We start from the raw sequence: 22,723 nt of genomic DNA, 5'->3' as shown, positions 1-22,723 counted from the left end.
TTCCATTCAATGATAAGTCACTAAGAACTTAGTTCCCAAGAAATGTTTACTGAAACCCTTAAGGTTTTAGCTCTGAGACAGGAATTTATGATTTGACTATAACTCAGGTCAAACTATGTGTCCCCCCAAAAATGATAACTGGCCATAGCATAGTCACCTTACTGTATGAAAGGGTGCAATTTTCTCAAAAGCACATTATAAAAATATTTCACTGTACTTGCTCTCTGGCTTTGGTCTTCGAATTACATTGGGAACCAAATAATGTCAAAGAGAAAGGTGCAATAGCCGCGCACAGGTTACAGCACTTTTTCCTCCTCTGTGCGCCACTCACACAGACCCCATGAAATGCAGACAATGCACACAATTTTGTAGTCATAGGGGAATGATTCATCCTTAGAAAAAGAATTTTCAGAAGGAAAAGAAGATTTAAATGCTTCATTTAAAATGTTTCTGAGTTTTGACAAAGGTGCCGAGACCACACATTGGAGAAAATACAGTCTCTTCAATAAATGATTCTGGGAAAATAAAATATCCACATGTAGAAGAATGAGATTACAACCCTCGCTCTTGCAATATACAAAAAACAACTCAAAATGAATTCAAGACTTAAATGTAAGATGCAAACCTATGAAACTGCTAGAAGAAAACATAAGGGGAATACTTCACCACATTGGGCTTGGCAACCATTTTTTAAATAACACCTCATAAATATAGGCAACAAAAGCAAAAATAGACAAATGGATTATATCAAACTGAAAAAGTTTTGCACAGCAAAGGAAATTAACAGAGTGAAAAAACAACCTGCAGAAAGGGAGAAAATATTTGCAAACTGTACATTTGACAAGGAGTTGATATCCAAAATACATAAGAAAATTAACAGAAAAAAAAAAAAAAACACAATTGAAAAATGGACAAAAGACCTTAATGGACGTTTCTCAAATAAAAACCTACAACTGGCCAACAGATATATGAAAAAATGCTCAACATCACTAATCATCAGGGAAATGCAAATTAAACCACAATGAGATACCACCTCAGTCCAGTTAGAATGGCTATTATCAAAAAAGAAAACAAGTATTGGCAAGGATGTGGAGAAATGGGAACCCTTCCACACTGCTGGTAGGAAATTAGTACAGCCATTATGGAAAACAATATGGAGATTCCTCAAAACATTAAAAATAAAACTGCCATATGATCCAGCAATCCTTTTATAAAAGGTGATATCATAGTATCCTAGACACAGAGTAGAACAGTGGTGACCAGAGCAGAGAGAAGGATGGGAAGAGGTTGGTCAAAGGATACAAAGTTACAATTACATAGGAGGAATAAATTACAGTGTTCTATTACACAGTAGAGTGACTGTGGTTAAAGGTAAATTATTATATATGATGAAATAGCTGGAAGAGAGGCTTTTAAATGTTCTCACCACAAAGAAATGATAAATGCATGAGATGATAGATATACTAACTACCCTAATTGCATCATTATACAACATAGAGATATATGGAAAAATCAAATTGTATCCCCAAAATATGTATAATTACTGTATTATAATTGATATGTATGTATCAATTTTTAAAGTAAATAATTTTTAAGTGTTTCTGCTGTTGGGATTTAAATGCTTAAGAATGTTTCCAAGTTGCTCTCAAATTTTGAACTAATAATTTAGGTTTGTATGTGTTGGAGTAGTTTTTCAGTGAAGAAATTTTTTTAGTTAATTGATAAATTCCTTAAAGTATGAGTTTGTTTGTTTGTTTAGAGACAGGGTGTCTTCTGTCACCTAAGTTGGAGTAGTTTTTCAGTTAGAAAATTTTTTAATTAATTGATAAATTCCTTAAAGTATGAGTGTGTTTGTTTGTTTGGAGCCAGGGTCTCCTCTGTCACCTAGGCTGGAGGGCAGTAGTGCAGTGGTGACCATCAGAGCTTACTGCAGCCTCAAATTCCTGGACTCCAAGGAATCCTCCAGCCTCAGACTCCCAAAGCTGGACTTACAGGCATAAGCCACTGTGCCCAGCCTATGAATGGTTTTTACATGAAATGAGAATATTCAAATTAAAAACTGTAATTCAAAAAGTCTAATTTTAAGTACCACTAGCAGCAAGATACATTTGTATCCACATTAAGTGTTAAGTTAATCCATGCTGAAAGAGCCAAATGCCTCATCATTGTCATGGAGTCACCTTCACTGACTGTCCACTGCTGCACTGGAGCTCCACTAGGTGTTTCGATTCCATCCTCAGTTTCTTTTGCTACCCAATCTCTGTTAAAAGTATGAATGTCCTAATCCCAGTGCCTTACAAACTCCTAGTGCATAGATATATTCAGATATATTAAATACTTTATTGATTTGATCAGAAAGCCTTCAAAACATCTTGAGAAATGCATCCACTCCTAAGCCACACATTTTTCCTGTAAGGTGAGCCTACTGAAATCTGCATCACATCCCATTTTCTTAAACTTTTCTATCTCACCTATTTGTTCTTGATCTGAGAAAGGAACTGGATCTCACCTTTAGCAGTAAATAAGTTTAATTTTAAAATAAGCAGGAAAAATTATTCAAATGAAGCCACCACCTTCCTCATTGGTGTCCTCATTCTGTGTGCTCTAATGCTTGGTGCATACATTTGCAAATGCACACACAACCAGGAGGAACACAGAAAGAGTGGAAAGTAGTTGCTTCCTCCAATTAGGCTTCATATCAAGAAATCATTGAGCCTTCCTTATTCATGGGCAAACAAGACAGAGTCGTCTAAACAGAGAATCTCAGTAAAGAGTAGCCTATTGGAATGGGGCAATGGGTAGAGTAGGGCACGTGTGGTTTGGCATAGCACATTCAATATTTTAATATAAGTTTATGTTTGGGAAAACTATTTCTCATTCTTAATAACTACAAAAAAATAAAGCTGAACCAAATTTTCTTGGTTGGTAGGGAGCCACAAAAGTTATATAGTCTTAAGCAAGATATATATTCACCCCTATGAGAAATACATCAAAACCTTAGGGAAGTGGTATAAAATATATTTTATTATCAAAACTGAACATAGATTTTGAAGGCCTGAGAAATCCTGAATTGATATGAAATCTAGACGAGGTTGCTGCTGGTCATGTATAGAAAAAATAGCTTTTGGGTACAGAAAAGCTGTAGACATGAAAGAGTATAATTGAAGAAGCAAGCTAAGTGATCAGTATTTTTAAAACTTCTCAATACATTCACAAAATATATTTATTATAGAACCAATCAATAATAATCATGCAACCAAATATGAACACAAAAATTTTAAGTGACAGCTGTCATAATATTAACCTCAACAGATTTTGAAATCTCACTCTTCATTTAAACAAAGCTGGAAAGATGGTTATTCAAGATCTGTGTTTACAAAAAAAGGTTAATCTGGTTGCATAAGTTAAAATGTTGACTATTTACACTGTGTTAAAATTTTTACATATTTAACAAAGTTATATATGCCTTTACTATCCATTTTTTAGTTTAAAATGTATTTTGAAAAATAAGATTCTGGCTGGGCACAGTGGCTATGGCCTGTAATCCCAGCACTTTGGGAGGACGAGGCAGGAGGATTGCTTAAGGCCAGGAGTTAGAGGCTGCAGTGAGCTATGATCATGCGACTGCACTCCAGCCTGGACAACAGCAAGACCCTATCCCCCAAAAAATAAAAACAAAAATAAAATTCTAGTCGAAGACTTGTAAAAACTGATGTACCTTCCTGAAACCCTAATTTTATTCAACCATGTTTAATACCATTAGATTAATATAACCACTTATTTTCCAAATGATGAAACTTAAGCTCAAAAAATTTACTGAAGGTCACAGATCTAGAAAGGTGACAAATGAAGGCTAGACCTCCCTGCCCCACTGCATTGATTCCCAATACTAAGCTTTTTTTCCCCTATACTAGTAATAGATGTGCTTTTAAAAAAAATTCATATACCCATTACGTATCCAATATTAAGACAAGCGGCTGTGAATTATAATTTTATGGTTGATGTATTTACAACAAAAAGAAAAGCTACTTTTTTCTACTTTAATGTGAAGCACAAGATGGTATCATGCAAACTAGGAAGGTAGAAATTCTTCATAGAATTGCAGTTGTCTTTTCAATGGCAAATTGGTATCTTTACACAATTCTACAATAATTTTTCTGTTAAGTATTTCTGACTGTTGCACTGATATTAGTGAATTTCCATAAGCTTGATAAGTGAAATCAAACTAACCTCGGGTCAGAGAAACCTCAGAACTATGAAATACTTAACAGGAAGAAAAAGGATGAAAGCTTTCCTCTGGCTTTTTCTCCTTCAGCTGCATGGATGTAACTAACCCAGGTAGCTGTAGGTAATGAAGCTGGCAGGCTGCCTGAGACCATCCTATTACACTGAGCACATCACATAAAGTATTGTCTACATATCAGTCCCAACAATATCTCCACACCTTAAGCCATCTTTTTACTTCCCAGACATTTCTCTTGGGGCTTCCAGTAGACTGAGTCCCAGAGAAAGATTTAATAGTTCAGGGATGATTTTTTTTCCCAATTAGCCCAACAGGGACCACTCACCCCACCAACGCTGAAGGAATTTGTATGGCAGTTCATACCTGAGGCTCAGAGAGCTTGGACTCCTTCTACTGCTGTCCCTACAAGCCCCATCAGTCTTTCACTTACTTCTTCAATCACCCTTTCAAGTAAATTGCCAACATGAGCTTTTTCACATCTGGAATGGCTCTGCAGAAAGAACACTTTGGAGTTTCCTGAGTTTCTTGATGTATTTTCTGGCAACAAAGGAAAACCTGACCCGGCGTGGCCTAAACAAAGAAGGGTTTGTTTTTCTCACCTAAAGAGGAGTCCGAGTAGCCTGATGATTCCAGGGTTGGCATTTTGTAGGTATCTGTGAGTTTTCTTGGTCTTGCCAGCATATGTGTTGCCTCATAGATGCAAAACCGTTGCTGCAGTTTCACACAATCATCCCATCATGTTCAAGGCAGAAAGAAGGTGGAAGACAACAGCCCCATCCATCTCTTGTATCAAGAAAGCTAGCACCTCCAGGACTTCCTCAGCAGATGTCTGCCCATGTCTCACTGGCCGGAACTGTGCCCCTCAGACACCGAGAAGCCGGCCAGCTGGGGAAGAAAGTATTTTGCTTTCCAACCGCTTTAATGGACGGACAACAAGAGAGAAGGTTTTGGGAATCACTGTTGAATCAACAAACCAACAGTGTCTATTATACTTGGGTTTAAAATTATATGCTTTTATTATAGAAACAAATTCAAAAAACAAATTCAAAAACCATGTTTCCCTTCAACCTTTAACTTCAATTTACAAACCTATTTTCTACTTATAAATCTTGTAAAATAAAACCAATCTACTTCACTTTTTAGATTATAAATGTTTAACTCGAGTTGAAAAAATTGAACTTTTAACCAGTCTCATTCAAGACAAAGTATAATGAACTGTTTTAAACAGCATCTTAAATGTAATGATTAATTTTATTCTAAATACAAGTTGAGTATCCCTAATCTGAAATTTTGAAATCCGAAATGTTTTGAACTCTGAAACTTCTTGAGCACTGACAAGATGTCACAGTGGAAAATTCCACACCTGACCTAATGTAATTGGTTGCAGCCAAAATGCAGTCAAAACTGTTTCATGCATAAAATCATTTTAATATTGTATAAAATTACTTTCAGGTCATATGTATAAAGTATATATGAAACAAATAAATTCTGTGTTTAGATTTGGGTTTCATTTCCAAAATATCTGAGAATGTCATTGCAAATATTCCAAAAGCTAAGAAAATCTGAAATCTAAAACTCTTAGGTTCCCAAGCATTTTGAATAAGAAGTACACAACCTGTATTTTTTTTTTTTTTTTTTTTTTTTTTGGACAGAGTCTCACTCTGTCACCCAGACTGGAGTGCAGTGGTGTGATCTTGTCTCACTGCAAGCTCCACCTCCCGGGTTCAAGTGATTCTTGTGCCTCAGTCTCCTGAGTAGCCAGGATTACAGGCGTGTGCTACCATGCTCGGCTAATTTTTGTATTATTAGTAGAGACAGGGTTTTACCATGTTGGCCAGGCTGGTCTCGAACTCCTGACCTCAAGTGATCCACCTGCATCAGCCTCCCAAAGTGCTGGGATTACAGGCGTGAGCCACTGCACCCGGCCTCAACCTGTATTTTAAATGCGTGCTTAAAAACTTTAGAAAATCCAATAAAACATATTTTAAATATAGTAAATGTCAAGTTATCTTAAATAATCCAGTGCTGCTTACACACTTAAATTCTCTTATGACATAATATCACAAGTTTGAACCTAATTACCTGTTTTAAGTTGAAATTAGTAAGTTCATCTGTTATTCCTTAATTGCCTAATTCTCTTAATCATAAAAAAACACTCCAACCCCCCAATAAGCACAGATTATTCCCACATTAAAATGTAATGCCAATACTATATGTTTGATTAATTTTATCTCTATATTCTAAAATTTATCACGGTTTAAAATACACATATTTATTAAGGGGAGAATTTTATCATAACAGATCAACAAGAGTTTAATCTCAAACAAGCTGAGGTTACTTTTAAGCCAACAATTTTTTTTTTGCCAGGATATATATCTTGAGTTTTCTACAACTGGGATGATTCCACCTGAAGCTTTTGTTAAAGGAACCCTGAGTGCACACCCCTCCGGGGCAGTTGATCCTAAAGTACAGATCCTCTGTGTTCAAGTTAGATCTGTGTCCCAGAGGAAACACTTTTTCTTTGCCCTTATGTTCAAGGACTGGGAACCTGCAAATTAAACCAACAAGAGGCTGATTTGTATGCATATGGCAGCTAACTAAAGTAATAGCCAGCTTGCCAAACAGTTAAAGTTAGAGGCTAATTTTCCTAACTAAGTAGGGGAAAGGGAGAGGAAGAAAAGGCTTCCATGGGAAGAAAATCATTTCTTTAGGAAGGACAAAGCGATTTTTAGAAGAAAAAACAGGAGATAAAGTTTGTGATGATGTTTGTTTAGGCAGGTTCATGTAGCCTATCCATCCTTTAAGGATATGAATTTCCCCAGGGAAGGGATGTATGACAGGTTTACTGTTGGTCTCTCTCCTGGGAGTAGACTCACCCAAAAGAGGGAATTTAGGGAAGGATTATTTCCCAGAAGTTTCAGATTTTAGTCAGATAAAGGAAGCTCTGAGAAAGCTTCTTTCTGCATCTGGCATCTGTTGATTCTCAAATGTCTTCACTTTAAAATAATCTTTGTACCAGCCCTGGGATTCTGAGTGGGTCCTCACACCTGTTAAAAGATAATTTAAAAAGAAGTAGAAGTGAAAGGAGAAGGAAGAGAAGGTAACATAATGATATTCATATAAATATAAAATAAAAATGTCTCAGAGACCTCAAAGACTTTAATTCATTTGCTAATGAGAGAACCAGTAAGGTGTTACAAATAACTCAAAGGAGAATTCAGCGCGCACACACACACACACACACACACACACACGCCAACAGGAATACTGAAATAAATCTGATTAACACATGCAAAAGAGACCAATAATCTATGGGGCAATAATCAATGTATCTGACAATCTGTATCTATCTGTCACACATAATCTGCATTTCTATGAACAATAAATCATTTGCATTATTATAAGTATTCTACAACTTACAGAGTTGTAACATACAGTCATAGAACATTTCAGTTAGCAATGGAACAGACCCTGTATATGACAGCAGTCCCATAAGATTACAATGGAGCCAAAAAATTCCTATTACCTAGTGACATTGTAGCCATTATAACATTATATTATATAATGTTATGTATATATAATGTTATATGTTATGTTATATAGTATATACATTATAACATATTGTTATAATGTTATAACAATATAATATGTCATATACAAATGTATAATGTTATGTTATATATGTTATATATGCTATATATGCTATAACATGTTATATGTGTCATATAAAACATATATAACATACAACATATTACATATAACATAATGTTATACTATAATTATATAATTACATAATTATGGTATAACATAAATTATAACATAAGTATAATTATATGATTATAACATTATATAATTATAATTATATAATTATGTTATATTATATTTATATATTATATGTTATATTATATAATGTTATAACATAATTATATAACATTATAATTATATAATGTTATAACATAATTATATAATATAACATTATAACAGCACAATTACTTTAAAAAAAACTTAATGTAAGGTCTGATCTTAGAAATTTTGTTATTGGGCTACCTAATTTACAGCCTTTAGGAGTCATAAATATGACAATTCCAACACTAAACTATTCAAAAGTTGGAATTCCAGTCATACCTGAAGGACCCTATTCATTGCAAATGTTGATCGTTCACATTCCAATAACAACGTATTTTCATATTTTACCCCATATCCTGACAGTTCCACATGTAGAGATATTTTGGAAAAGCTACTAGAGTACAGGGGTGGGGGACATTTTTAAATTGTTATATATAATCCCTACTGCCTTTTAAGCAGATCTAAGCACCTACCTCTGGTTATACACATATTTGGAAGAAGACTGAATTACTTTGCGTGAGAAATAAATAAAAGATACAGGAGCAGGGCCGGGCGCGGTGGCTCAAGCCTGTAATCCCAGCACTTTGGGAGGCCAAGACGGGTGGATCACGAGGTCAGGAGATCGAGACCATCCTGGCTAACACAGTGAAACCCCGTCTCTACTAAAAAATACAAAAAAACTAGCCGGGCGAGGTGGCGGGCGCCTGTAGTCCCAGCTACTCGGGAGGCTGAGGCAGGAGAATGGCCTGAACCCGGGAGGCGGAGCTTGCAGTGAGCTGAGATCCGGCCACTGCACTCCAGCAAGGGGGACAGAGTGAGACTCCGTCTCAAAAAAAAAAAAAAAAAAAAGATACAGGAGCTGAGGGCAGACCCAAACCTTAAGAACAGTGGCAGCCAGGGAGGCTGGAAACAGTGCTGGAAAAGCTGAATCCCTTTCATCCTCCAAGCCAGAGAGACTTCATGACAACTGTCAGTCTAAAAAGGATAGTTAAGATAATTTGCACTGAAATATAAACTCTGTTGTCTGTCACCCTCTCAAAATTGTCAACCGCTTAAAAACATTGTCAACCACTGAAATATTTAGGCTGGTTCAGGACAAAAACAGCATTCAGGGCAGATGGATCGCTGGGTTACACAACGAGAGCATGTTTACTTGCTCTTCTAGGAACTATTACTTCTGTCACTCTTTGGGCATACTTTTCCAGAGGGACTCAATAGCATTTTTTCTATTGATTTGTGTTATTGCACTGTGAATTATTGCTATTCTTAAGGATATGGTTCCATGCTAAAAAGGAAATGCTTTTTGTTTTAGACTTTCACAAAGTTTCCCTATAAACATCACTTACTGGCCCTTCGCCTTTCTACTTCTATTCCCAAACAACTGAGTTCTAAAGTCATTTGGTGGATCAGAAGAAGGTATTTTTCTGTGTTGAGTGTGATAGAGTAGTGGTCCAGAGAGGAGTTCCACTGGGGTGAGAAGGGCATCCTTAGAGGGGGCTGGTGCCTGGTCCTAAACAGGGTGGGGAGAGTGCTTATGTAAGTGAGAGTCTGCACTGAGTAAGGCAAGGAGAGCATCCATGCAGGAAAGAGGATCTGTCAAGATAATAAATATATTAAGTTAATAGAAAGCAGGCTTCTCATTGTCAGGAAAGGGAGTAACCGATATGCAAAGGGAGAAAATGAGACTGAGCCTGTAGTGTTGGATAGGAACTGGACATGAACTCATAGTTTTCAGTATCTAGAAACACAGAAAAATTAATATAGATGGAAATGTGTGTATGTATGAATAACCATACATATATTTCCTAGTCTGTCCACTAAAGAGACCTGGTGGCAGTGATACCCCACTATCAATGAGCTTACCTTGAATCTACATCTTGGCTTCTAAATACCATGCTACCCAGAGAGGACCCAGAGCTCCTTAGAGAAATGGCTGGTTACAGGGCTATAGCAGGGAAAATGCAAGATGATCCTGAAACATCTTGTAGTGCCAGAAAGCAAGGAAGTGCTCAAAAAATGATGCAAAAGTATTACAAAGACACCAAAGCTAGGTTAAAAGAGTTCCTACTGGTCCAATTCGAGACAACTCACACATCAGAATACATAATAATAATCAACAGATTGTAACCCATTGAACAAAATAGGAAGCCATAAATCTACCTGATAGAAATAAGTAAATGAATAAATTAACATTTTGATGAGGAAAGGTATTTTTGCAGTTTGAAAGTACCCCTCTACAAAATGTGTATTAATTACAAAGGAATTTGGGTGAAATCACTAATGGAAAAAATGAACATCTTGTACTACCTGACAGGTTGAAATGGGCATCACTTGTGTTAATTTCATGCCAAAGATGCATAACCTGAATCTAATTATGATGGACATCAGACAACCCAAATTCAGGAACACTCTACAAAATAATTGTCACGTTTTTCAAGTATCAAGGCCATGAAAATGAAAACAGGCTAAAGAAATGTGACAATTAAATGCAAGGAGTGATTCCAACCCAGATCCTTTTACTATAAAGGACATTTTGTGGGGGCAATATATAAATGTTAATGGGTTCTGAAGTTTAAGTGGTAGTAACAACTCCATGTTAAATTCCTGATTTTAATGGTTCTATTTACATAGGAAAATGTTCTTGTTTGTAGGAAACACTAAAGTATTTAAGGGTGCCGGAGCATCAGGTCAAAAACTTACTCTCAAATGGTGGGGTGGTGGGGAAATGTTCTTTATCCGATACTTGCAACTTCTCAGTTTGAGATTATCTCAACATTTTAAAGTTTTTTTTTTTTTTTTTTTTTTTTGAGACAGTTTCACTCTTGTTGCCAAGGCTGGAGTGCAGTGGTGCAATCTCGGCTCACTACAACCTCCACCTTCTGGGTTCAAGTGATTCTCCTGCCTCAGCCTCCCGAGTAGCTGGGATTACAGGCGCCCGCCACCAACCTGGCTAACTTTTTGCATTTTTAGTAGAGATGGGGTTTCACCACGTTGGCCAGGCTGGTCTCCAACTCCTGACCTCAGATATCTGCCCGCCTCGACCTCGCACAGTGCTGGGCTTACAGGCATAAGCCACCACACCTGGCCCAAAAGTTACTTTTAAAATATCACTTAAAAATATTTAAGATTCCTGATATAGCTGTTGAATCATAATGTTATGAAAATGTAGAACTAATTTCATGATACAATCATTGAGGAGCTATATCTACCACTAAATATAAATTTTAAAGACAGGACATAAAAGGATAATATTCAGAAAAGAAGTTATGTGGAGAAGAATATTCAAAAGAGCTTCATGAAAACACAAGCAGGCCGGGCGCGGTGGCTCAAGCCTGTAATCCCAGCACTTTGGGAGGCCGAGACGGGTGGATCACGACGTCAGGAGATCGAGACCATCCTGGCTAACACGGTGAAACCCCGTCTCTACAAAAAAATACAAAAAACTAGCCGGGCGAGGTGGCGGGCGCCTGTAGTCCCAGCTACTCGGGAGGCTGAGGCAGGAGAATGGCGTGAACCCGGGAGGCGGAGCTTGCAGTGAGCTGAGATCCGGCCACTGCACTGCAGCCTGGGTGACAGAGCGAGACTCCGTCTCAAAAAAAAAAAAAAAAAAAAAAAAAAAAGAAAACACAAGCAGGTATGGCCACTTAAAACATCTTCAAAGTATCTGACAATTCATCAAAGAATTCTTAAAATCTTGGTGTTTAAAGTGTTCTTTAAAAATTAATAAAGATATAAAAAGTTAGTCTCAACACAGATTGGTTTATTTATATGTATGCTTGAGATCTCTGAAATATGTGATGTTCTGCCAGTAATGGCCTTTGGCATGCAAATCCCTTTTTTTGACTTTGTTTTAAACAATTGGTTGAAAAAAGATTAATTTTGAATAATTTCACAAGTGAGAACATTATTTATAGCACAACTCATTATTATATAGATTTGACTATGTGCTTCATCAAACTATGTGCTCTGAAATGACTACATACAGTCAAAGCCTGTCATAGATGGATTGCTTCTCTATGAGAATGTTAATTGCCCTGTTATTAAGAAGTCTCACCATACTTCACAAAATAAGTAGTCACTTTATTTTTTTCATGCTTTGATCATTGACCCCCAATACATTTTTACATAATAAGTTCTTAATGATTATTCAAACTATTCTGTTCTTATTTCTTCATAATTATGAGCATTCTAGAAAGTTCCAAAGATTTACAAACTTGGTAAGGATAATAAGAACATAACTGTACTGGGAGTCTACAGAAATCTTTGAAATTATATAAATCTCAGATTTGAAAGTGTTATAGTTAATATGTGGCCGACACAAAAACCTGCACACAGATGTTTATAGCAGATTATTTATAATTGCCAAAACTTAGAAGCAACCAAGATGTCTTTCAGTAAGTGAGTGGATGAATATATGTTACTAAGTGTGAGAAGCCAGTTTGAAGAGGCTACATACTGCATGATTCCAGTGACATACCATTCTGGAAAAAGAAGAACTATGGAGATAGTAAAAAGTTCAGTGGTTACCAGAGGACGTTTAGAGCAATGAAACTACTCTGTATGATACTATAATGGTGGATACGTGTCATTATACATTTGTCCAAACCCATAGAATGTACAACATCAAGAGTGAACTCCAATGTAAACTATGGACTTTGGGTGACAATGATGTGTCAATGTAGGTTCATCAACTGCAACAAATGCACCACTCTGGACTGGGGAGGGTGTTGATGGTGGAGGTGCACGAGGCAGGGAATACATGGGCACTCTCTGTACCTTTTACTCTATTTTGCTGTGAACCTAATAGCTATAAAAAATAAAGTCTACTTTTTAAAATGGCATGGTTGCCCTTCAAAGTCAGAATAGGATGGTTATGTAAAATGTTATCAAACATTCATACCTTTCAATTGTTTATGGAACAATTTTTACTTCTTAAGTTTGTCTCCTCTAATTTTACTATTCAACAATTTTCAGCATCCCTAACCAGAGATACAAACAATGACATGGGCTTTGTTTACAATGAGTGTTCTTTTGAGTGTGTGTGGGTGGGGGGGGATAAGATTAAAACACTTGAAACAATTGGACAACCAATATGTGATGAAATTTAATTAATTGATTGTTAGTGTAGATGAGTGTGTCTGGTGCAAAGAGGTTAAAGTGGACTGCTTTTTGAAGTATTGATAGTTTTGGAGTTCTTATAGTCCTCTTCATTCTGTTAAATGTTTATTTGTAGGGGTATAAATATAGCAAAGCAGATAATATTTCAAAACTTTAACCTTTAAATTAGCTTGGGCACTCAAACACATTCTTTCCTAGAAACACGATTGCAAATAATGACTAATTTTTCTTCAAAAAATGAAGTAAAAGAATATTTATCTAATAGGATTAGAATCTCACCTCGATTCAAGCCAATAAAGTCTGAGTCAGGAATTCCAACAAGGCTGGAGCACAAATTTCAGGAGCAAGTGATGGTGACGAGGGGGAATGGTAGTGATGGAGGAGAAGTTCCAGGAATCGGGGAAGGTATAAAAAACCAGAATGGGACTTCTGGATTGAAGAAGGGGTTTTAAAGTGTTGAAGTGAGTGAGAAAGTGTTGAGCTGAGTTAGAAAACTCACATGGTGAAGCTCTTGGGTAAGGACGGAAATAAAGGCAAATGAGCTATCTTTATTCTTGCACCCTACGGTTCCCCCAGAGAGTCTCAGTAGTGGCACTGCCATGCTTCCAGCTGGTCAAGCCAGTTCAGAAGATTCTGTCCATTTTCATTCTACCCCTAAATTACATGTAAAATATGTTCACTTCTCTCCTCTCCACTGGCACCATTCTAGACTAAGCCTCATTTGTCTGTTACCTGGAGCACTGCAAAGTTTCCTAATCAGCAGCCCAGCTTTCCCTCTTACCCTCCCCTCAAGTCTCCTACCCAATGGCACTCCACCCCAGTAGCCAGAATTATGTGAACAAAACATACCTGTTTTCTAAGTGGCCCCTTGGCTTCAAATCCTTCATTGATTCCCCTTTGCATTTTAAATAAAACCCAAACTTCTTCCCTTTGCCCAAGGATACTTCTCTACCTCATCAACCTCAGCTCATGTCACTTGTCCCCTGCTCGCTGGGCTCCGTCACCACAACCTTCCCAGAGTTCCCTAATCCTTAGCCTGAAGCCTCTTCCTCACCACTTTAACTACCACCACCACTTTCCCACTACTACCTCCCCTACTCTCATGGGTGATTTCCTTTTCTTCCTCCAGATCTCAGCTTACATGGCACCATTTTACAGAGGCCTCCCTCTAACTACCCCTTGTACAAAGCACCAGCACATAGTTATTTTCCATTACATCACCTGTTTTCTTTCTTTTTGGACCTCTCCATAAATTGTAATTATTTATTAACTTGTTCAGTGTATCCTCCCTGGGAGACGGTAACCTCCCCTAGGGCAGGAACTCTGTTTCATTCAATGATGCATGCATAACGTCTTGTATAGGGCCTTACACTTAACAACTATCCCATATAGAAATGATCACATGGCACCTGCTTTCCTGTTATCCTCTATGACTTCTTTCTCTAATACTAATACAGGAGTTATTAAGAAATTATTTTAGGCAGTTAGAAAGGGTAAAAGAGGCCAGGTACAGAGGCTCACATCTGTAATCCCAGCCCTTTGGGAGGCTAAGATGGGTGGATCACCTGAGGTCAGGAGTTCGAGACCAGCCTGATCAACATGGTGAAACCCTGTCTCTACTAAAAATACAAAATTAGCCAGGCGTGGTGGTGCATGCCTGTAATCCCAGCTACTCAGGAGGCTGAGGCAGAATAATCGCTTAAACCCGGGAGGCAGAGGTTGCAGTGAGCCAAGATTGTGCCATGGCACTCCACCCTGGACGACAAGAGAAACTCTGTCTCAGAAAAAAAAAGAAAGAAAGGAAAGAAAGAGTAAAAGAGTCCTCGGTGGAATTTTCCTTTAATGAAAAGCAGCTCCAAACCATTTCTTTTCTAACAGAAAGCAGCTTGAAAGTCAAGCTGCAAGCACAGATATGCAAGCTGGAAGCTTTCATATGTAAATGCCAGTAGCTGTACCTGGAAGCCAGATACATTCAATTGGCGATTCCTGCTCCCTTTTCCTTATCACCATGTGCGTAGGTATCACAGCACTGGCCAGGTAAAGCCACGTGTGCAGGTGTCATGGCAACAGCCAGGTAGAAGCCACATTTGCATAATAAAAGATTAGGGTGCGAGGGCCAGTCTTTTCAGTCTTTTCGCAGGCTATGTAAATGACACACCTGGTGAACCCAGTCCCCTGGGCTTTATGTAACTCAATCACCGCCTCCTCAAGCCTTGGTACAAAATCAATCATGTTCTTCCCTAAAACCCGGAAACCCTCTCTTGGGCCACCCGCTTTCTCATCATGAGGAAGCTTTCTCTCTCTCTCTTCCTTTTTGTCTATTAAACGTTCCTCTCCTTAACCTACTCCACGTGTGTGTCCACATCCTTAATCATCTCGGGGTGAGACAATGAACCACAGGTTTTCCCCAGACAATGAAGTCGTTTCAATACCGGACCAGCCTTGATTCTGAGCCCATAGTAAGAATACAACAAATTTCTGTTTTGAAAATTATTGGCTGAAAATCGTTTGTAGAAGAGGGTAATTGGATGAACTGTGAAGTGTGAGCAGACGTTTCATAAAAGAGAGGAATGGAGAGGACATTCGGGTGGGAAACAGCATGAACAAAGGCAAAGAAAAAAATGTTGGCATCTTCTGGAATCATGGAAAGAACATCCTAAGAGGTGAAGGTTCCTGGAAAATAACTGGCATCAGGGTTGTATAAACCATGATGAGAAAGACAAATGATGATAAAATATCAGGGAGAAGCTGCTCTTTGCCATGCCTTTGCATTAACCTCCTTCTAACTTTGTGTCTTCTCCCCTTTTCCCCAGTTTCTCATGGGGGTGGACAGGATGTCAAGTGCTCCCTTGGCTACTTCCCCTGTGGGAACATCACAAAGTGCTTGCCTCAGCTCCTGCACTGTAACGGTGTGGACGACTGTGGGAATCAGGCCGATGAGGACAACTGTGGTGAGTGAAGCCCCTGCAGTCTCGGTGAGAGAAAGGGGCAGAAAGGACTGAAGGTGAAGTCTTCTCTCAACAAAAAGACAAAACTAAATTGAAATACAAAACATATGTTGCTTAAGGAAATCTTACACTTATTTCAATAGCTTAAAATATCCACTCTTTTTTTTTTTGAGACGGAGTCTTGCTCTGTGGCCCAGGCTGGAGTGCAGCGGCGCGATCTCGGTTCATTGCAAGCTCCGCCTCCCGGGTTCACGCCATTCTTCTGCCTCAGCCTCTAGTAGCTGGGACTACAGGTACCCACCACCATGCCCAGCTAACTTTTTGTATTTTTAGTAGAGATGGGGTTTCACTGCATTAGCCAGGATGGTCCCAGTCTCCTAGCCTCGTGATCCGCCCGCCTCTTCCTCCCGAAGTGCTGGAATTACAGGCATGAGCCACCGCGCCCAGCCTTAATATCCACTCTTTTCTATGGAATGGTATCACAGCCAATATTCCAGATAAGTGATGGTTGCTCATAGAGTAAGTTTTAACCAAGATTGTCCAACCCACAGCCCTCAGGCTGCATGCAGCCCAGGACGGCTTTGAACAGAGCCCAACACAAATTAATAAGGTTTTTGAAAGCATTCGTTTTTTTGTGATTTTTTTTTTAAGCTCATCAGCTATCATTAATGTAAGTGTATTTTAAGTGTGGTCCAAGACAACTCTTCTTCCAATGTGGCCCAGGAAAGCCCAAAGTCTGGACACCCCTGTTTTAACCCAACAAACCTGTCCAAATAAGGTGTTAGAAGGCAGAATGCTGTTGAAATTGAGAATACGGGCTCTGGAGCCAGACTGCCCAAGTTTGAACTTGGGTACAACAATAACCAATTATGTAAACTTGAGAACATTTCCTAGCCTCTCTGTGCCTCAGTTTCCTCATTTTATAAAAGGGCGTGGTAATTGTGCCTATACTATAAGAATTCAGGAAGATTAAGAGTACAGAATTAGGACATCTAGGAGGTGCTATCTAAGTGTCGGATGCTGTTGCCCTTATCTTTTGGGAAGAAAAGTGAGTCCTTCTAAAAGAGACAAAACAAACAATATGTCAATACAACTTACTTACTACTTAACCAACAATCATACCTCTGGATTTATAAAGCTGGTAAGTAGGGCTTCTGGCCAATTTGAATATAGGAAAATAGCTTTCAATTAGAATTTTGTTCAAACTTCTGAAGCCTTAAAATTACAAAGTTAGAACCTGAATTGTTTGGATCTGAGTCACTGGGAAAATAAACTTCGGTTAATAATGTAATACAGTAAGATTTCTCACCTGTCAAGAAGTAAGGTACTATTTTGGAGGACAAAAAGATGCATAACAATGTTAGTATGCAAAGTGTCACATAAATAATATACACTGATGAGGCCTTGCTGGGATCACTCCCCCAAGTGGTTCAGGCTTTTTAAGAAACCACCTTGAAGGAATTAAGTTTCCGTTAACATAAAATAAGATGAACACCAGGCTTGAAAATCCTCCTACCTGAAAAAAATCAGCTAGGTCACACAAGCAAACCTTAACTGAACTTATTTCTTGAACGTAACTGAAACTTAGGTTGTTTCTTGTAAATGCCTCTGATAATCACAAACAAAACTTAAATTGTCTTTCTAAAGTGGTATAAGGTAAATCAGTTTTAACCAATCCCCTATCACCTGGAAACCCCATTGTAATAACCAGTCATGGAAAAGGTTGAAGAATTTCCTCATTTTCACTTTATGAGCAATCCTATAATTCATGCCTCTGAGCTTTCTTACCGCCTGGACTGAAATCTCCCTGATACCGAGTTGTACTTTCTCTTGCTGTATGATAATAAACTTTTAAATTTTTATAACTCGATCTGATTTTATTTTTGACACTTGTTAGTTTGAAACACTATTTCTATCTGATGGCAGTAACTCAAGTATAACCACACTATGTAAACTAGTGAGCTTAAGCTACAACTGTATTTGATTTGGATGGCTATAAATATGTTTTCATTTATTTTAAAAAATAACATCTTGTTAAAATAAATTAATATTACATAATTTTTTAATTAGATGAAACAGTGTTTTGCCCACTGCCAGTCAGTTCCCCCTCGACCTGCTGGCAATTCAAATAGAGAGTTCTAGACAGAGCAACAGGAAAATTTCACTCCAATTAAAATGGCAGCTGGAAGCAGGAAAGGAATGTGGTGGGAGTAGCAAATTTGCCAGCAACTGTAGCTTCTCAGTGGAAAAAAAGCTTGTGAACTCTAGTTTTAGTGCTACGTTTAAAGAGGCCAAGTAGCAAAAGTAGCAATCCTTATAGTAATAATCCTTAAAATCATGCAAGTTTCTCAGGATTCACCAAAAAGCACATTTAGACAGAAGCAATAGGGCATTGGGGTTTCAGAGAGAAGTTCAGTAATCAGAGTTAAACTCTAGCTATAGAGGGAGGCAAAGAATGGCTTGTTTTCTTTTCTATAAAACGGGAATGATAAGAGCATCCATGTTCATGGGTTGTTAACAGGATTCCATGAGATAATGTATCCGAGATGCTTAGCAGAGTGCAGGTACTCTGGACTGAATGCTTGGGTCCCCCATAAAGTTCGTATGTTGAAGCCCCATCCCCCAATGTGATAGGATTTGGAGATGGGATTTGGGGGATGTAATTAGGAATACCTGAGGCCATAAGGGTGTATTAGTATCCTTATGAGTCTTAAGGGAGCTTGCTTCATCTCTCCATCATGTAAGGGAACAGCAAGAAGTCTGCTGTCTGTGAACCAGAAAGTGGGCAATCACTAGACATGACTACCAGCACCTTGATCTTGGACCACCCAGTCTCCAGAACTGTGAAAAATAAATGTTTATGTTTAAGCCACCCAATCTGTGATACTTAGTTATAGTAACCTGACCTAAGACTACAGTCCATGAAATTGGCACTCAGTAAATGTTACCTAGTGTATCAGTTCGCTGTAATTATATTACAAACATAGTGGCCTAAAAAGTAACCATTTATTTAGTGTATGATTCTTGGGGTCAGCAATTTTGGATGGACTCCACTGACATGAGCCAGGCAGTTCTGGTTTCAGCTGGATTTTCTTATGCACCTGCAGCCATCTGTAGATCAGCTATGCCATGATGTCTGGGACCTTGTCTGTGTCCTTAATTCACTATTGCCAACATTTGAAAACTCTCATGTCCAGTTTTGGAAATCTGGGAAAGATCATAATTCACTCTTATAAAGACATGTCTATGTAAAAAATAACTATTTCAATTTGTTACTGATCTTCTTATGCGAGAATCACATAACTTTCTTGAAATTCACTGAGACCACTGGATCTCCAAAAGTAGTCCTGAGACCAAACTCATCAGCATCACCCAGGAAATTAGAAATACACATTTTGGCCAGGCCCAGTGACTCACACCTGTAATCCCAGCACTTTGAGAGGCCAAAGTGGGAGGATTGCTTGAGTCCAGGAGTTGGAGATCAGCCTAGGTAACATGGCAAAAACCTGTCTCAATTTTTTTAAAAAAAGAAATAATAATTATTTTAAAATAGTTATATAAAAAATTTTAAAAAAGAAATGCAAGTTCTCAGGCTCCAACCCAGACCTATTAAATCAAAAGCTCTGTTTTAATAAGAGCCTCGTGTCATTCTAATACACATTAAGTTTTGAGAAGCATGAATCTAAACCCAGTGAGCAGACAATCAGGAATGCATGCAAAATGGTAGCAACGGCAGAGGTACAGTAGAATCAAGTTTTCAGTATGATACACAAGCATTCTAACTTGCTCACAAACTCCATTATTATCAATTATCTACAATTTTTAGCTCCTCTAGGAAAACCGGTACTCTAGTAGTGGCAGTCATCTAGAAATAGAAAAAAAAAAAAATTAACTCTGTTCAAAACCTCAAAGATGCCCAGTTGGCATGCTGCTGCTGTCCATGCAAAAATAGGCCGGAACTTTCCAGGAAGGATGGCAGACTTTCGTCACCGTCTTTAGAGTCCAGGTGATGGAAAAATTATGAGATGCAGTTATTTCTGCTTGTCTCTAATTGCTTTAATTTCCTTTGTGAGCTGAGTGGTTTTTTCCTTCATTTTATAGTATCTGGATCATTTATGCTCCCAAGGCTGTTTCTCCTTCTTCTTCTTCTCCTTCTCCTTCTTCTTCTTCTTTTTTTTTTTTTTTTTCTTTTGAGATGGAGTCTCTCTCTCTCACCCAGGCTGGAGTGCAGTGGCATGATCTCAGCTCACTGCAACCTCTGCCTCCAGGATTCAAGTGATTCTCCTGCCTCAGCCTCCTGAGTAGCTGGGGCTACAGGTGTGTGTTACCATGCTCGGCTAATTTTTTGTATGTTTAATAGAGATGGGGTTTCACCATGTTAGCCAGGATGGTCTCGATCTCTTGACCTCGTGATCCACCAGCCTCAGCCTCCTAAAGGGCAGAGATTACAGGCGTGAGTCCACCGCGCCTGGCCGGCTGTTCATTTTTAAAACATGCATATGTAAATTCTGTTTAATACTGATTAAGTCAGAAAGTTGCTTCTTTTCAGAATATGTAAACCTCATGCATATTTTCAGTCACGTAAAATACAGTATCTTAACATACAAATATAAGAAAACGCCATAATTAAAAAGCAATTTTAGAATAATAACTTACAACTTAATAGTGTATTGTCAAATAAAATATCTTCTTTTAATGAAAGGGTTTTTTTTTTAATCAGACCTTTTAAGGTATATTTTAAACTCCAAAAACCTCTCCCTTATTCTGTCAAGCTGTTTAAACATTGACACTAATAATTATTAAAATGGAAAAATAAGTCACATGGAAATAGTGGAAATAAAATTTAGGGAAATCGCTGAAAAAAATGAAACACCAAATGAATTAAACCAAGTCCCTATATTTGAACTAATATATGAACTCATTATATTTAGAAAGAACTGTCACTTTTGTGTTATCACAGGCACTTTAAACAAGTACTCTTATTTAGTACATATTTAGGTCCCAGTTTTCTCAGAAAACCCATAAGTAATTAATTTCCCTATAATTGAACACTTTATTAAGTATAAAAACTAAAATATTTCAGCACAAAGAGCATTGACATTAACTCAGTGAAGATTTTTTATGGACACAATGCAAGCCAAATCAATAGATTTAAAATTTTTCAGTTCAATTCATATGAATCCCTTTTTTCTAAAGTATTTATACAATATGGAATTTACATATGTATACACACATACATATATCAAAAACTGATTACACTATTTTTATAATAACTTTGATCCTTACTGGTAAACTTCAGTATAGAAATGTATAGATGTTTCCTGAGTTATGCCATTTTATATAATTCCCATATAATTCCATTTGTTTTTTTGCCATGTATCACTAACCCATTCTTCATCTTTACTCAGAACTCTCACAGACACAATCAAACAGCATAAGGACCAAAAAAAAAAATGTTTGTGAGTCATCAGAGCAGTGTTTGATGTGGCAATGACAAACCCAAAAAGGAGGGATCTTTCAGTTTTTCAGCTGAAACTATCACACCTGGGAGAATACGTCTGAGTAAATACCAAAGGAACCTGATGACAAAAAGTTGAGGGTTCTTCTTTAGGAATCATCTGTGTTCATTTTCAAATGAGTGCAAGCTCAGTAGTAAAAATGTTAAAGGAGCATCAAATTCTCAGATGCTATTAAATTAGTTCACTACCTCTAGATTTGTATTTAAAAGAAACTTTGCATTTCTAGATTAGAATTTGCTCTAGCATTCCTTCTGTGTTATAAACAGGAGGCTGTGCTAAATGAGGGCTCCCCTTCATGGTTACACTAACCCAGCCTTATCCTAGAGACAGGTTGAATTACTATACTGGGAAGACTGGCGTTCTGGTGCCTCTCCAGTGTACTCTTGTTCTTTAGCACTTTAGCAGCCTTCTCTACAGGAAAAGGATAAAGGCCTTTGTCAGTCTGTTTACATATTAGCAATTCTATAACCCATAGGGGAAATGGAAAACCTCTTCTAATACATTTTGGGTCATTTAGTGCATTAGTAACTGCCAAAAATTAACATGCAAATAATGTGACCTTATTTGGAAATAGGGTCTTTGCAAATACAATGCAAGTAAAGAGTGACATCATACTAGATCAGGGTGGGCCCTAGATCCAATGACAGTGTCCTTACAAGAGACAGGAAATGGCATACAGAGATGCTGGAGAGAAGAAGGCCATGTGAAAACAGAAGCAGAGACCGAAGCGATGCTGCCACAAGCCAAGGAACACCAGGAGCCATCAGAAGCTGAAAGAGGCAAGGAGAGATTCTCCCCAAGAACATTTTGAGACTCTGTGGCCCCGCTGACGCCTGGCCTCCAGAACTGTGAAAGAACAAATTTCTCTTGTTTTTGTTTTTCTGTTTTGAGACAGAGTCTCACTCTGTAGCCCAGGCTGGAGTGCAGTTGTGTGATCTCAGCTCACAGCAACCTCCGCCTACTGGGTTCAAGCAATTCTCTTGCCTCAGCCTCCTGAGTAGATGGGACTACAGGTGCGTGCCACCATGCCCAGCTAATTTTTGTATTTA

The 22,723-nt window shown here is 38.0% G+C and overlaps 1 protein-coding gene across 6 annotated transcripts in view; it reads left to right on the top strand.

Annotated features, from left to right (window-relative positions):
* The window catches only part of RXFP1 (relaxin family peptide receptor 1), a 125,095-nt gene that overhangs the window by 27,994 nt on the left and 74,378 nt on the right, over window positions 1-22,723 (top strand). For 5 of the 6 annotated variants that reach the window (XM_050789779.1, XM_050789777.1, XM_050789780.1 and 2 more), the window contains exon 2: window positions 16,021-16,158. In XM_050789779.1, the coding sequence (XP_050645736.1) occupies window positions 16,021-16,158 (138 nt within the window). Of the gene's footprint in view, window positions 1-16,020; window positions 16,183-22,723 lie in introns of those variants that run through there. The other variant, XM_050789782.1, reaches the window with a different exon arrangement.

The sequence above is a fragment of the Macaca thibetana genome, chromosome 5, assembly GCF_024542745.1.
Source record: "Macaca thibetana thibetana isolate TM-01 chromosome 5, ASM2454274v1, whole genome shotgun sequence".
Classification (NCBI taxonomy): domain Eukaryota; kingdom Metazoa; phylum Chordata; class Mammalia; order Primates; family Cercopithecidae; genus Macaca; species Macaca thibetana.
This window is presented reverse-complemented; position numbering and strand designations above follow the sequence as displayed.